Source organism: Heptranchias perlo, chromosome 4 (assembly GCF_035084215.1).
Source record: "Heptranchias perlo isolate sHepPer1 chromosome 4, sHepPer1.hap1, whole genome shotgun sequence".
Lineage (NCBI taxonomy): Eukaryota > Metazoa > Chordata > Chondrichthyes > Hexanchiformes > Hexanchidae > Heptranchias > Heptranchias perlo.
The window spans coordinates 93,619,797-93,636,697 of record NC_090328.1 but is presented as its reverse complement, the minus strand read 5'-3'; the positions used below and the strand labels follow the sequence as shown (position 1 = coordinate 93,636,697).

Here is a 16,901-nt window from a genome sequence, read left to right as displayed (position 1 = left end):
AATGACGACTTATGGGCCAATAAACCATGATTTCTTGGACTCAGCTACAAAGGGAGTCACTGCTTCAAACAACTTAGACGCAACCAACTTTTCACTGTTATGAAGCCTCCTATTGTTTAACCTTTACCACAATGTTTGCATGTCCATGGTCGTGATACAGTGGAAAGCATCAATCAGAAAAGCCTCAATTCAGTTGGTACAGATTTTGGTACCAAAACCTGGCATGCTATCAATAACATATCATGTCAAAACTCAATGTTGCTAGAATAAAAAGATTAGTAAATCTCAGCTTGAAAATGAGATGCAGCATTTTATTAAAGGAAATGCTTCCCCTCCTACCCCTTTTAGAGAAGCAATCCAAAAAGAAAATGGCTATTTTAATAGGAGAAAATGAACAGAAAACAACCACACAGGACCGGAAGCCAGGTAGTGGAAAACAAGTTTTCTGAGACACAGGTGTCCCATGTAATTTTCCTCACTAAACTCCCAGGTGCAACTACAGGAGCACAACAGGTGAAGTAGTTTTAGGATCAACAATGTTGAAATGTGGCACAAAACAAGTTGTGTACATTAGTCAAAAACTTGATTTAAAAATGTTGTTCTTACCTGTTGTAGTATGTGCCGTTCACGAAGTGTCATTAGCCTTCTATGAAGTTCAACCAACTCATCTAGATATGCCTAAAGACAGATAGCCAAACACAGAATTATTATTTTGACACCTTTTTAAACTTTATAAAAAACACTGTACTGAAATTGCACATAATTGCATAGAATGTGTGAACAGGGCATATCAGATGTATAACCCTAACCTAAATATAAAAAGTTGCTCAGTATATGGAATACATTTTGTCTCAAGCACCAGTTACACTTTTGGAGATTAACACCTCATAAAAGATCATATTTGGTATACGAAAGTGTTTTAAATTCAGCTGCAGATTTACTGATAGTCATAAATTTATGAGCTGTGTATATAAAACCTGATCCAAAGATATGTTTTTTTTCTAGAAGTTATACACTTTTTGTCAAGATTCAATTAGAGCTATTTCACTTGCTTTTTTATGCCAAATAAAACCAAAAATCTTTTTTTAAATGTTTGCTTTATTTGCACATTTTCACGTGATTCAGAATCCTGAAAACATCTGCACAAAAAAATCTAACATTCCCAAACTAACAATGAAGCTGGTGTTATACAAGTTATCTTACAATAATGGATTAATTGAAATTGGGACCACGTGTCCCCTTTGCACTGGTCATTTTGGTTAAGGCACATTTTAATCCTAGTGATCTGAAATTTTGCAGAAAAACAAATTGGAAGTCAATAGATTAAATCAAAATTGGAAACGTCAGCACCTGTATGAAAGTTGATCTTTTGAGCCAAAGAATTCTTTAAAATACAGATTGTATTCCTTAAAATACACACCTAGACATTACAAACTTAGAGTAAATATAATTAATACTTTGTTTGCAAGATTTACAATAAGGAATGCAGTAGGTTTTCCTAAAAGAAAACTAAGATTGGTGCAATGTGGAATGTGTACAATAACTCATTCAGAAGTTGTCTAAAAATAACCATGGACTCGTAAAAACTGCAGTTTTGTAGATATTTATTCCCATAAATAAATCAATTTCTGTCAATATAGTTTAGCCTGCACAAGTTTTAAGATTGACCCATGATCCACCAAGGAAAAAATCAGTGTCAAGCAGGAGTCACATGATTTTAAAGAACCACCTTCACACATCAGTCCTCATTCTTTCCCTCTTAGGCACCCTACAGTGCAAATTACACTTAAACAGTGGGGAATTTGACAAATAATCTCCCAACTACCCCATATCAGAGGTTGCAAAAGAACAAACTTGTGGAAGATAAATAAGGATTCGAGAAGGTTTTTATTCACTTTCCCCCACAAATTCATAGAATTTTTCATATTGGTGGAACAAAAAAAAGTCTCCCAATTTCTTTTCTAAAAATCCTCCATTTCTTTGTGCCAAAATCCAGCGATGCGTATGAATCACATTCGTGACATCACCACAAGTCACTGATGCAATTCATATCATTCGCTAGATCCAATTTTAAGCGCAAAAAATCCGAGAGAATTCATATTCTGTTTCTGATCATTTTAACATCTGGCCCAAGTTGTGCAGTATTTGGTTTTACAAAGGGAGCTGGATGAAATGCAGTTGTTTGATTCAGCTTCACTGTACATCACACAACGGGTGCAGAATCTCAATAATTGTGTTCATCAATAAAGCAATTTTTAAAAGTCACTGGCTTGTTGTCTCGAGTTACAGCAATATTCCATATAAATGATTTTTAACGATCAACTTCTTTGAGAAATTGATAATCCAAGTGGACTGTGGAAAGCTCCATGACGTAATGTACTTGACTTCCAAGTTCCACATGAAAGGCTATTATTTAAACTCAAAGCTGTTACTATTCAGGATAATCCCTGGGAATGGATAAGAAACTGGCTTAAGGGTAGAAAATGAATAGAGTGGGGTGCCTCAGGGCTCAGTGCTGGGACCACTACTGTTTCTAATTTACATCAATGACTTGGATTCAGAAACTCAATGTAAAGTAGTCAAAGGATTCAAAACTAGAAGTGAAGTGGAATCGGAAGAGGCAACTCAAATTACAGAATGGTTTGGACAAGTGAGCAGAACAAGGCAGACAAAGCTTAGTGCGTACAAGTGTAAAGTGCTCTACATAGGAAGGAAAAATAAATGGATGAGAACTCTGTTGAAAAAGCTAAGAATGAAGCTGAAAATGGCCTGGGAGTTTTAATAGATTCAACACTAAATATGTCCAACGAATGCAGAGCAGCATTCAGTCATCAATGCTAATAGAATTTTAAACTACATGGCCAAGACTATAAGTCATATAAGTCGGAGAGGGTTGATGAGGGTAGTGCAGTTGACGTTGCGTATATGGACTTTCAAAAGGCATTTGATAAAGTACCACATCGTAGACTTGCTAGCAAAATTAAAGCCCATTGGATTAAAGGGACAGTGGCAGCGCGGATATAAAATTGGCTAAGGGAGAGAAAGCAGAGAGTAGTGAACAGTTGCTTTTCAGACTGGAGTGAAGTATACAGTGGTAGTCCCCAGGGGTCAGTATTAGGACCACTGCTCATTTTGATATATATTAATGACCTGGACTTGGGTATACAGGGTACAATTTCAAAGTTTGCAGAGGACACGAAACTCAGAAATGTAGTAAACAATATGGAGGATAATAACAGACTTCAGGAGGACAGAGACAGACTGGTGAAATGGGCAGACACATGGCAGATGAAATTTAACGCAGAGGAGTATGAAGTGATACATTTTGGTAGGAAGAATGAGGAGGCAATATAAACTAAATGGTACAATTTTAAACGGGGTGCAGGAACAAAGAGACCTGGGGGTGCACATACACAAATCTTTGAAGGTGACAGGACAAGTTGAGAAGGCTGTTAAAAAAAAATATGCGATGCTGGGCTTTATTAATGTAGAGGCATAGAGTACAAAAGCAAGGAAGTTGTGATAAACCTTTATAGAACACTGGTTAGGTCTCAGCTGGAGTACTGTGTTCAATTCTGGGCAACACACTTTAGGAAGGATGTCAAGGCCTTAGGAAGGGTGCAGAAGAGATTTACTAGAATGGTACCAGGGTTGAGGGACTTCAGTTACGTGGGGAGATTTGATAGTGGTGTTCAAAATCATGAACGGTTTTGATGGAGCAAATAAGGAGAAACTGTTTCCAGTGGTAGAATGCTTGGTACCCAGAGGACACAGATTTAAGGTGATCGGCAAAAGAGCCCGAGGAAACTTTTTTTTTTAACGCAGCGAGTTGTAATGATCTGGAATGCACTGCCTGAAAGGATGATGGAAGCAGATTCAATAGTAACTTTCAGAAGGGAATTTGCTAAATACTTGAAGGGAAAAATTTATAGGGCTATGGGGAAGGAGCAGGGGGATGGGACTAATTGGATAGCTCTTTTGAACAGCCGGCACAGGTACGATGGGCCAAATGGCCTCCTCTTCTGCTTTACCTACTATGATAAAGAGGTAGTGATCAAACTGTATAGTGCTCTGTTTAGACTACATCTTGAAAACTACAAATAGTTCTGATCACCAAGAAAAAAAAGAGTGACGTTCAAATGCTGGAGGAAGTGCAGAGAAGAGCCACCAGGTTGATCCCTAGTGTCCTGAGATATGAGGAAAAACTGGAGAAACGAGCTTTATAGCCTGGAAAGGAGGTATCAGAGAGTTGATCTTATAGAGGTATAGAAGATTGTTATGAGTATAGAAAATGTTAAACTGGAATATTACTTCAAATTAACTGAAGTGGTAGAAGAAGACAACATAAAAAGGGAATTTTAGAACTGAGATCAGATAATAATTCTTCTTCACACGAAGAATGATGAACATGCGAAATAGACTTCCGAATAGAGTCGAGGAGTCAAAAATCCTGGAATCATTTAAGAAACAAACTGGATGCTATAATGGGGAGGTGTGTTCGGATCTCTCTGGATGGATCAATTAAGATGGGCCAAATGGCCTTCCGTATCCATAAATACCTTATAACCTTCTCTGAATTTATCCGTGTTTTTTGCGATCAAGTTTCCTCATTATTTCCTTTGTTTTTTAATGCTAAAACTAGAACCTGAAATACCATAGGTTTTTAAAAACCAGCAATTAATAAAACAACTTTAAAATAAATACTTAAAATAAGCAACACTACACTGAAGTTAGATCTTACTCGCATCCATATTTGTTTACCCATCAAACATCTTAGGAGGGGTGCCACAGTAATGGGAACAAACCGGATAGGTCAACTGTGACTGGATATGAAGGCCCATCTCAAGAACCACCACCAACTTACATTTATATAGTACCTTTAATACAGAAAAATTCTCAAAGTGCGTCACAGTTGGGACTCAAAATGGACCAGGTATAGGAAGGTAATTAGAGCAGTTGGTGAAATGCTGTGAAGGAGGTGGTTTAAGGAGGCTTTTGAAGCTGAGAAGTGATGTAGTAAGGTGAGAGATTTGGGGAGGCAGGTCCGGAGTGTGTGTGAGCAAGATAGTTTAAGGCCCTGCTATTGATGGTACAGCTGAAGGGGGGGCGTGAGGTGAGGAGAGGGGATACACAATAGACCACAGCTGGAAGAATGGACAGCGTGGGCAGGGATGTAGGACTGGAGGAGGCTTGAGGTGAGGAAGATGGATTTGAGGATGAGAATTTTGAATTCAGTGCACTGAGGATGGGCACCCAAAAGAAAAAACATGTGCCTAAAGAAAATCTTCTAAAATATTTATACAAAAGTGTTTTTAGTAGGCAGATGAGAACTGCTCACATATGTAGTATTCAGCAACTATTGATATTGGGTCAATATACTTTATGGACCTTACACTTTATCTGATGGTCATCAACCTCCTAGTTCATAACAAATATATATATTCTCCACTCAGTCCAGCAATACATTTGCTTGATGATATGGTTACCTCAAGTTTGATTATCAACTGGAACAACCAACCATCTAGATAGTTGTAAACCTTCAATGTAGATATTTGACCTCCAAAATTGTGACAGAGGGAAGAATTTGCATACTGTATCTTGAGGAAAATGTAACTCAAATGGCTGGGGTGTACAGTGGACCAAACACACGGTCCTTTCAGACATGGAACCGAGGTTCAAATAAAACCCCAGACATTTACAACAAGGGTAAGAAAGTAGGTTTCCTCAGTTGCTACCAGTGGCACACCAACATTCAATAATTGGGGAAGAAAAACTAAAAAGGGTAAGATCAGAATGGTCAGGAAATGACCTACTTTTGAAGATTAAGCAGCACAACTTTCTGCTCATGCAGATTGAATCTCAGCTGACAACAGTGGGTGGAATGGGTATGAATGTGCACTCATACCCATTCTTGAAGAACTCTTTTGCCAGATCAATGAAAATGTCAAAACATGAGGCCAAGATTCCCTGCCAATGTTCAGCCATCTTCTCATGGTTGCTAGCCTGCAAATATATTCTGAAGCCCCGTTCCACGGAATCACGAGTCATCCTGGTCCTTAAAAATCCCACATAAAAAACAATCCCACTTAAAGTTGCATTGTCTAAAACTAATTTTCCTATTAAGGTTGTTGATTGCTATTTTATTGCAGCTTTTGAAGTAGATAGATGCCTTGGCAGTTGTTCAGCAGTCTTTAATTAAGATGTGTTTGATTTGGCTAAAAATGTCAAAAAATTGAATATGCTGTATCTATAGTGCAGTTTACATTATTGAATAATTAAACTGAATTTATATAGCATCACAAAATATTAGAAATTAAGGGGAAAGTCAATAGATGTTGTATTGTTTGTGTGAGCTAAATTTGAATACAAAAAACTGCATTGCTCCACATATGTGTGCGCTATACTATGCCAGTTCCCGAGCCCTTTTCCCCAAATAAAGTAATTGCGCAGTATCCAAAGGCTTATATACTGGGCAGTTTGTAAAAGTGAATGTTTTCACTTTAAACCAAAAAAATCCAGTTTCATACATTCTGCTTGTATACAGTAAAAACAATTAGACAAGCTTCTATCCCAAGTATCACTGTCAGTGGTTGTACCAGTGGTAGCCGCTGCAGCTCTCAAGTTGGCTACCATGGAAAAACAAAATGTCTGAGCTTTTGAAATCAAACTTACAATGGATCACAGAGAAGATGTAAAAAGGAAATAAAGGAAAATCCCAACTCCAAAAATTCCCATAAGTGAGCCACAGTGTGAAATATCAAGGACAGTACATATAGGTAGACCTATGACTGATATTATTTGGCTACTGACCTCAAGGAATGGAGAGAGAGAAAGCAACACACACACACACACTATTTAGGATGTCAACCAGATCAAAGCCATTCTGGAACCAAAATCAGAGCATAGGTTAACTCAACACAGCTATGTGGATATGAAATTCTTAACAGCTGATACCACAGGCAAATCCTCGTTGAAGGATTCAATGGGAAAGTCACTGTGGACTTTTCAGAGCCAATACCTACTTTGTGCAGTCAAACACGATACAACCCAAAGCTCCCAGTCAAGAGGCTCCCCCGTGTCCATATCAACACCGTGACTGATGCTTTTAGTCCACGTACAGTTGGCACCTTTGTTTTATCTGAAAGCCCAATACCACTTTTAAACCATCAGTGCCAGTCACCCGCAACTCGAGAAAACACATTTCTGTGCCAGCAGATACTCCTTTGACCATGCTGTCAGTCAGACCCACGTTAGAAGAGGTATGTCTCCTTACCCTGGCAAACATATATACTCTTCCAACACTACACAAGAGCCTTCTTAATGCCAGCATGAGCACAGAGGTCGTGGGGCAAGAGCTTGCCTTGACCAGAGCTATTAAAACAGATTCATCCATGATCAACTGTCCATGTCCTTCTGTGTTGGATGAATCACTTGTAACCTACAGCTTTTGAACTGCAAACTTGGTGCTGAAGAATGACTCTTAGTGAGTGACATTGAAATTGATGGCTTCATGCAACACAATCAAATTTTGCTACAAGATTACTTTTTTAAAGAAGAAACTGCAATAAGAGTTGACAGTGAAACTGCAGAAAAGTCAAAACAAGGATGACTTCACAAGTTTTAATTGTCTCATTGTGAAGCAGAGCAGTTTGTTCAAGAATTTTCTACTGGCAGATCAACAGTGAGGCACTGCTGTTGGCAATGGAAAGAAAGAACAGAGGGCTGTCTACACTACAGATGGAACTTGCGAGCTGGGAAAAATCATGTGATACAAGAAACTTCAGAAAGTTTTAAACTCCTGGAAGGGTTCTGCCTCAATGACTTTTCCCCATTGGACCTATTGTAAGGTACATGGATGATGAACAAATAAGGAAGAACAATTGTACCAGCAAGCAGAACATAAAAAGGAGAAACATGTCAATGTTCTGTGGCTTTACTTTGAGTGATACACAAAAAAATACCATGTGTACACATATGCTATGCCAACAGAACTTCAGTACTGTATGTGTTGCTGTATGAAAGAACTTCAAGAATGCAAGAAACACAGCTTACCTTGTCATATTCACCATTCTTTATTGTTTTCTCAGGTTTGCTTTGCTTTAATGGGCTTTTGACTTCTAACACCTGTTATAACAGAGGCGTAAAGACTTCAGCTACAAATATCCTCAGTGCTCCTCACTTTTGGCTGTACTCAGGTTTAGTAAAAATGGCTACATTTTATTAAAAAGCACTGGCCTTAGTAAGTTTTTCTCCCCCCACCATTTGTGTAACTTTCACAATTTTCCCATCCCAAGCCTACACTTTCTACTTTAGTTGATGGGGGTAAATCATCTAGGCTATGGATTTTTCCACATCCACCATCTGTACCGTCAACAAGACCCTTTTTCTCCCTCTTCCAGAAATGAGGCACTGCATCAATGTGCAGCGTTCCTTTCAGTAGCTTGGCTACAAACCAACAAATTTGCGCAAGGAAGATTGGTGAGTTTGAATGCCGATTTAAGACAGTGATCTGATTGGGATCACTGTCTTGGTCTCTTGTTAGGAGGACAATTATTTAATTGTCACAGCTCCTGCAGCAAGTTATCAGTTTACTTTTTTTAATATCTAGAAATACATATATTTGAGTCAAGATTTCTGACAGAAACCTTAATTTATTTAGGAGCATTTTTGGGGGATTTCTTGACAAACTTGTATTTCATGAAATATGTTGTCAGATGCAATGCTGTATGTACGTTTTACATCAGTATTTGGTCTTCTCAAATGAACAATTACCAAATGCACCGTGAAGACTCAGTCCAGTCAAAAATGACATCTATTATGAAAAGATCAGAAATTAATTCTTAAAACCTTGCTGGTTTTCATTTTGTAATTGGAGCATCAGCAAATAGAGAACTGTAATTTTTATCAAAACGTCTTTTAGCATTTACTTTATGCTTATTCATGGTGCAAATATCTGTATAAGTAAATGGTATTTATGCCCAAAGAAAAAAAGCACTGAGAAAAAAAGAAAAAAGGCTATAAAGCACTTCTGACATATAAATGCAGATAAGACCAAACAATAGCTAATCTTATCTGAGCATTACTATCAACTTTCAGAAGTCAAAGATCATTCAGTTACAGAAGTCCATCAGCCTAGCATTTTTTCCCTTGGATTTCATTTTAAGTTTCTGGAAAGCAGCAATACTGGGCTGTTACTCTTGGATATACCTCCTGCGTGCAATAAAAAAATGGACATCATTTACAAGAAGTATATCCTCCACTAATTACCAACTCAGTTAAATAGGGTTACGTCGTCCATCAGAAATCTTTCATTTTTTTCTGTTTTAAAATGGCTTTTTGTGCAGACACACGTCAACTGGAGCAGCTTGTAACAGATGGGGGAGGAAAGGGAGGACAGGAAATTGAAGCCCAAACATTTGTTTATTGCAGAAGATACTAAAAAGAGTTGGAATATTGCTCTTAAAAATGCGACCTAGGCCTAAAAGGTATTTAATACAATTCAGAACATCTATCCAAAGTCATAAAAGATGGATTGCATAGTCTCTTCACTGTGTTAAGAGTACACAGTAGTGGCTATAACTGAAAGCACTTATCTTTAATGCTACCTTTGCAAATAAACACCTTCACAAGGCACTACATTGAATCTAAACAGCTGATGAGAGCAAAAGGTGACTAAACACAGTCATTGAAGCTAGGGATTATCTGTAATCTCCAATGTAGATATCTTCATGGGATTCCTAATTTAGCTTATTTGGGCAAATTAATATGAGGAACTCAATTTAGTTTTTTTTGAAAGTGCATTTGATCAGCTTTTTAAAATCATAAAGTTACCTTAAAATAAACTTGAAAAGTTGACCAAGCCAGTTTATGCTACAGGCTTGAAAATAATTTCTAATGCAAGAACAGCTTGTTCTTTTCTGCAATTAGCTTTGCAGTAAGGCAACTCATTTTTGTAAACGCAAAGTCCAGCTTTGAAGTCCTACATTTAATTTTAAAAGATGCAACAAAATAATTACACTTTAGTATACCAAAGTTAAACATTTCCCTCGGATTTCACAAATTGTATAGTCTGGATTTTTATACTTCCTTATGTGGATTAGAATGAAATAGAATACTGTACCTCATCTCAAAATGAAGTACAGAACATATTTTAACCACGAGGAGACAACTTTTGAATGATCAAAAGCAAAAAAATCTCAGATAAAGACTCCACAACTAATTGTCTCACACCTGCCAAGACATTCACAGCAACACAGAACTATGGAAATCATGTTTTTTTTTAAAAAGTAGCTTCCCAACTGAATTATTTTTTAAACCAAAATCAATAAGGCATATGGATACAAATGGCAAGTCACCACACTGCAATTTCAAAACAGAGGTACAGGTTAAATGAACATGCTTGCACTGATATACGAAGAATATATTTGGAGGTGGCACCCTGGTGATCCAATGAGGTAGGACAGAGGTATTTGCTCACTCCTGTTCACAAGACGACTTCTGATCTCAGTCATTTCATTATGACCAAGGGCCAAGAGGACAACAGATACTTCCTCGCAAGGAGGAAGAAGAAAAATAACTGCAGGGTGAGTCATCACCACCTCCTAGAAGCCCATTGTAGAGGAGTATTCGGCAGCAATCTGGGAACAGGTTTGTTTTCAGATCATATCTACAACTACTTGAATTTATAAAGCACCTTCAAAATAGAAAAACACCTCAAGGTGCTTCACAGAGGCGTACGCGGACAAACATAACCTGAGCCAAAGGAGGAGATTTCAGGTGGTGACCAAAAGCTTGGCCATAGAGGTAGGTTTTATGGAAGTTCTTAAAGGAAGAGAAGGAGGAGAGGGAGGTGTCGGGGTTTAGGGAGGGAAATCCAGTGTGTGGCCTTGATGGCTAAAGACACAGCCGCCAATGGTGGGGTGAAGGAAGAGGAAATGTGCAAAAGGCAGAGTCAGGGGAATGGAGAGTTGTGGGGAGAATTTTGTTGCAAGGCTGGAGGAAGTTCCAGAGATAGGAAAAAGCATAGCTACAAAGGAATTTAAGCATGTGGATGAGAATTTTAAATTAGCGCGTTGGGGGACCAGGAGCCAATGTAAGTCAGTGAGCACAGGGGTGATGGGTGAGTGGGACTAGGATATGGTCAGCAGAGTTTTCGATGAGCTTGAAGTTTATAGAACATGGGGAATCGGGAGCCATCCAGGACAGCATTGTCAAGTATGGAGATGAAAAAGGTACAGGTGAGAGTTTCAGTAAATGGGCTGAGGTAGGGGTGGATGTAGGCGGCAGTTGTCATGGAGAGGATATGGGGTCAGAAGCTCAGCTCAGGGATCAATAGGAAGCCAAGGAATGAGAACAGTCTGGTTCAATCTGAGACAGTGGCTAGGGAGGGGAATGGAATTAGAAACAAATGTAAGGAGTTGGTGCCAGAGGCCAAAGAGACAACTGCTTTGGTCTTTCCAATGTTTACTTGGTGGAAAATACACCTTCTCCGAAACTAGATGTTGGACAAGCAGTTTGACAGCACAGAGGCAGTGGCGGGGTCGAGGGAGGTGGCGGAGAGGTATGTAATTGTGGAAGAAGTTCCCATGTCTTTGGATAAAGTTGCCAAGGGGCAACATATAGATGAGGAAGAGTAGGGGGCCAAGGACAGATTCTTGGAGGACTCCAGAGGTAACAGTGCAGTGACAGGAAGAGAAGCCATTGCTAGAGATGCTCTGGCTACAATTGGATAATTGTAAACAATTTTACAACACCAAGTTATAGTCCAGCAATTTTATTTTAAATTCACAAGCTTTCGGAGGCTACCTCCTTCGTCAGGAGAACGGTGTGAAAATGAAATCCTCGAAATGAAATCGCATTTATAATTCATAGAACAATGCTTGGTGATTACAGACAGTTTTTTCAACTGCCCGTTGCCAAGGCAATCAGTGTGCAGACAGACAGGTGTTACCTGCCAGGTCTCAGAATATACAAATCACCAAAAAAAACAACAAAAAAAAGAGATAGAGAGGTAGAAACATAGAAAAGACAGCAACTGACCCGTTATATTAAAAACAGATAACATTTGTTCGCTAGTGGGGTAACGTGTAGCGTGACATGAACCCAAGATCCCGGTTGAGGCCGTCCTCATGGGTGCGGAACTTGGCTATCAATTTCTGCTCGACGATTTTGCGTTGTCGTGTGTCTCGAAGGCCGCCTTGGAGTACGCTTACCCGAAGGTCGGTGGATGAATGTCCATGACTGCTGAACGGGCAGTTGAAAAAACTGTCTGTACTCACCAAGCATTGTTCTGTGAATTATAAATGCGATTTCATTTCGAGGATTTCATTTTCACATCGTTCACCTGACGAAGGAGGAAGCCTCCGAAAGCTTGTGAATTTAAAATAAAATTGCTGGACTATAACTTGGTGTTGTAAAATTGTTTACAATTGTCAACCTCAGTCCATCACCGGCATGAGAGGTGTGGTGATTGCTGATCCAATGAAAGTGTTTGATTGGGGGGGGGGGGGGGGGGTAGGGAAAAGAGTGGTGGGATTAGCCTGCAGCATGCATGATGGGCAAGAAAGTTGGGGAAGGGGGAGAATGGGGCAGTTGAGGTTGCTGCTTGTAAGGAGGCAGTGAGGGGTGCCTCAATGAGTCCATCAGAGAATGTAAATCTCAACTGTGTTTAATATAATGTTGCACTAATGAAAGTGCATTACAAATATTATTTTACTCTCAGAATGACCAACAGTACTGAATAATATAACTTTCATAGTCACAAAAGAATTCGTGCAATATAAACGAATACATTAAGATCTTAGTGCAATATCCTAGATTTAGAGCATGTGAAAGGGAATACAATTGAAAAATAAGGTTTTTAATAGATTCTGATTTTGAACAAAACAAGATTTTAGGTTCAATTTTCTTAGAATCATTTGTGGACAAATGTTTCCAGTTTATTGCATGGCTTCTTCCCATACCTGGTTATTGCTATTGTTGGCTTTTAGTATTGGAGGTGCTTCATTTCTGGGTGGGGTAGAACTGCCACTGTTCTCACTGTCGCTCCCATCACTCAAGCTCATTCTGTAATAAAAATAAAGCACATAGTTTAGGCACAAATAGCCAGGGATAGTAAAATGGGGGTAGGGGAATTCTATTCCTAACAATGCATTTCTATATAGACATGGATTTTTGCTAGACAGACTTTTCAACTTAAATGTGTTACTGTAAAGGGATGTTCGTCTTCCCTGATTCAATATTATTTCTCTCTTCTCCCCACTGAACATCATATCATTTCCTGATCAAGAGGGTGAATCTGTTTTTAGCCTCCTTTTGTTCATAATCACCTCTTCAAATCAACATGGTTCGAGCTTGACCTTTTGTGATAACGCTTAGGGAAAGCCACTGATCAAATGAGTGGAGTCAAACTCTTTAGCATTTGCTACTCTTGAATGAAACTACTTAGGGGCGTGTGAGCATCATGTCAGCAGACTCACTCTTCAACTTTCCTTCCATGAAGAAAACAAATTGATTTTGTTCTTCTTCTGTAGCGGCGATTGCCATCTAAGTTCCATAACTTACATCCATATCGTCTATGTTTCATTACTTTAAATACCTAGATCATTTCCCCCTCAGTCTTGTTATCTTCAATTGATTATGCAAGTAGCATTAAAATCATGTATACAAGTGAGATGAGGGAACTATGAAGAGAGTCATACTATGGGCCGACTTTCTGATTAAATTGGATCTAATCTAATTGGGAGGGAGGCAGCAAGTAGTAAATTAATAAGCAGATAAACTAAAAATAAATTACATTAAAGCTCACTGCTATGCATTAGTAACATATATCCAAACGCAGCATCATGAAACATTCGGATTTTACACCAAAACTAGCAATATAGGGGTTGTCTGATAGAGACGCATCTGCATGGGAAAGCACAGCCACCATAATGCTTCATTGATTAAAGCAACAGAAGATTAGTAACTTATACACAAACTAAAAGTCCACAGTAGGTGGAGAAAAGTTGGCATTCAGCAATGTGACCAAGAATCCTAATGTTCAACACCAGTCAGTTTTTATTTGTACCAATTTGAACTATTAACAAACCTATCAAGACACACTACATTTCCCCCTTTGAGATTCTCCACTTTTCCACTCTTTTGCACCTCAATTTATCTCTTATGGAATCATCCACTTTGGCATTTCCTCCGAAAACAAAAGTAGAGTCAACAGGGTTTGCTATCTGAGTGCTGTAGTTATCCCATAATTTTTGAAAAGCCAAAAACAGTGGTATACCAATGGCCATCTTACAAAAGACAAGTTCCAAGTTTAGCTTTCAGAGTAATTATTGGAAATTGTGGCAAAGTCTGCAGTTGACATTTAGTAATGTAGATACCACAGTACAAGGACAAAATAATTTAGGTATTATTGCATCACTCTACTTGGTGGTGAGAAGTTTTTGTTTCTTATTTTAAGACTTGAATTCAAGTCACCTCTCAAACTACAATGTGGGAAAAAAACATTACAGCAAACATCAATCTGGAGACTCAAATAGTGTCCTTTACTCCAACAGAACTTAATTCTAATATTCTACTGTATAACTAGTGCAGCAGGGTAACTGAGGGTATGGCCCTTTTAAAAGTCCTCATCTTTAAGAAGCAATGGAGACTGGAAGGGGTGGACACCTTTCCCAGTCAGGTGAGAGTAAAAGGGCATGGCACAAGAGAAACTGGGCTGAAGCACAGCCCCCCGAAGAGGAAGCTGGAACGCAGCTGGGGACAGCTGAAAGAGCCTCGGACTGGGAAAGTGTACTCTGTGTTGCCAAAGGTACAGTGGACTGGGAAAGTGCACTAGGCGTTGCCAAAGTTAGTGTGACTGTGTGTGGAGTGAATTAAAAATAACATGTTCTGAAGTATGAACAGGTCAAGGACTATCGTTTGTCGTACGAAGGAGGTGACGAGATGGTAGAACTCTGACATATGGGGCCCGATATTAGGAGGGCGGCGGGTTCGCAGCAGGGGGTCGACTGGGCGGACAGCTGTCAGCTGGAGGAGCCCTATTTAAAGGGGCAGTCCTTCACTGACTGATGCTGCAGGAAATAGGAAAAATTACAGCATGGAGCAGCCCAGGGGGAAGGCTGCTCCCAGGTTTAATGATGCCTCACTTCAGGTATTATTGGAGGAGGAGGAGGACAGAGATCTTCCCCCCGGTGGGCGGGAGGAAGCGGCCTGCCTCTGCCACCAAGGACTGGCTCGAGGTGGCAGAGGAGGTCACCAGCACCACCAACATATCGCGCACCTGCATACAGTGCAGGAGGCGCTTCAATGACTTCAGTAGGTCAGCCAAAGTGAGTACACTTACTCTTTCCCCTACACTCCGTCTGCCACATCACATCTCCTTCTGCACTGTCAACACTACTCTGTCACATCACTCCTCACACCCACTCAAAGCTCATCCTCATCTTACCTGCACTTACTCACCTCGCCAGTACTCATCCCACCACTACCACTCAACCCAATCCTCATACAATCTCATGGCTCTATCGCATACTCACCCGCTCATGCATCTCTTTCATGGTCAGCCTCACTCAACCTGCCACTACCTGTGCTGCAGCCACAGGGCATGCATCACATATGTGCAGTTGGAAGCGTAAGGCAAACGTGTCGTGAGCATGAAGGGGATGCACAAGGGTGTTTGAGGGTTTGTCATGGTTTTTACCTATATTTAATCTCTGATCAACTCACATAACATATTATACGGTCACCACTACTGCCACGTCTTTGCGAATCTTGTCTGGTTTGTGCAATAATGCCCTTTCCTGAGGATCACAATGAAGACCCACAACTGATGCCACCCATTGTGTCACTGCAGAGTGGGTGTAGGTGTATTTGCAGGGCTCTTTTGTGCAGACGACTGAGAGACGTCGGCGATGTCCTCGGTGGCACCCTGGAAGGATGCGGAGGAGAAGTTGTTGAGGGCAGTGGTGACTTTGACAGCGACAGGTAAGAAGATGGTGCTCGGGCCAGCCGGGAGCAGCTGGGCATGAAGGAGGCTGCAGATGTCCACGACTACATGTCGAGTGACTCTGAGCCTCCGTGTGCACTGCTGCTCAGAGAGATCCAGGAAGCTGAGCCTCGGTCTGTGGACCCTGTGGCGAGGGTAGTGCCCTCTGCAACGCATCTCTCTCTGCCGTTGCCCTCCCTCCTGCTGTGCAGGTGGATGTGTCATAGCACTGTGTTGTGGGGCTCCACGTGTCAGAGGTGGACGGCGTGGCCGGTGAGGCTGTTCGCCCTCCGAGGAGGTCATGACTGCAGCTATGGCGGCCCCCATCCGGAAGATGTACATTTGAGGGGGTCTGCAAGGTAGGTACATGTGTCTGGACACCGGGGTAAGTGTGCAAGTTTGTGAATTTTATTGTTAGGAGGAGGGTGGTGGAGGCCAAACTTTGTCCAAAGTGACAGAGTGGCCTCCTGCAATGAGTGAGGGTCTCCCCCACCAACCCTTCAAATGGACCTTTGCAGCTGCCACAGGCTGATGGCTGCAACACGTCCATTTGAACTGGGAGTGTTTCCCCCAGTACGGGAAACAGTCCCAGTTAATTTCAAAATCCCTGCCCTCCTAAAATATCAGGTCAATCAGGTCTGTAAACGACCTGAAGTACCTGTTTAATTGCTTCAAGTGGCACCCCGCCGGCTTTAAGTACCGGCAGGAGTCCCACTTGCGGGGGCTGCGTGCGCATGTCAGCGCGTCACTGGGGAACCCGGAAGTGGGCGGGTTAGAGCCGGACTCCGGACCCGCCCCAAGAATCCCCGATTTTCGCAGCCCCCCCCCGCCACAAACGCACCGGCTCGGGGGTTCGAAAATCGAGCCCATGGTGTCAGAAGTAGGATCATGTCTCTAAGAGAGAAAATAAAGAGAC

The 16,901-nt window shown here is 40.7% G+C and overlaps 1 protein-coding gene across 5 annotated transcripts in view; it reads right to left on the bottom strand.

Moving 5' to 3' along the window:
- mllt3 (MLLT3 super elongation complex subunit) overlaps positions 1–16,901 on the bottom strand; it is a 208,545-nt gene that overhangs the window by 56,177 nt on the left and 135,467 nt on the right. For 4 of the 5 annotated variants that reach the window (XM_067983309.1, XM_067983308.1, XM_067983312.1 and 1 more), the window contains 3 exons: positions 12,963–13,065; positions 8,053–8,124; positions 607–678 (listed from right to left, as the gene is read on the bottom strand). In XM_067983309.1, the coding sequence (XP_067839410.1) occupies positions 607–678; positions 8,053–8,124; positions 12,963–13,065 (247 nt within the window). The remainder of the gene's footprint in view (positions 1–606; positions 679–8,052; positions 8,125–12,962; positions 13,066–16,901) is intronic. The other variant, XM_067983310.1, reaches the window with a different exon arrangement.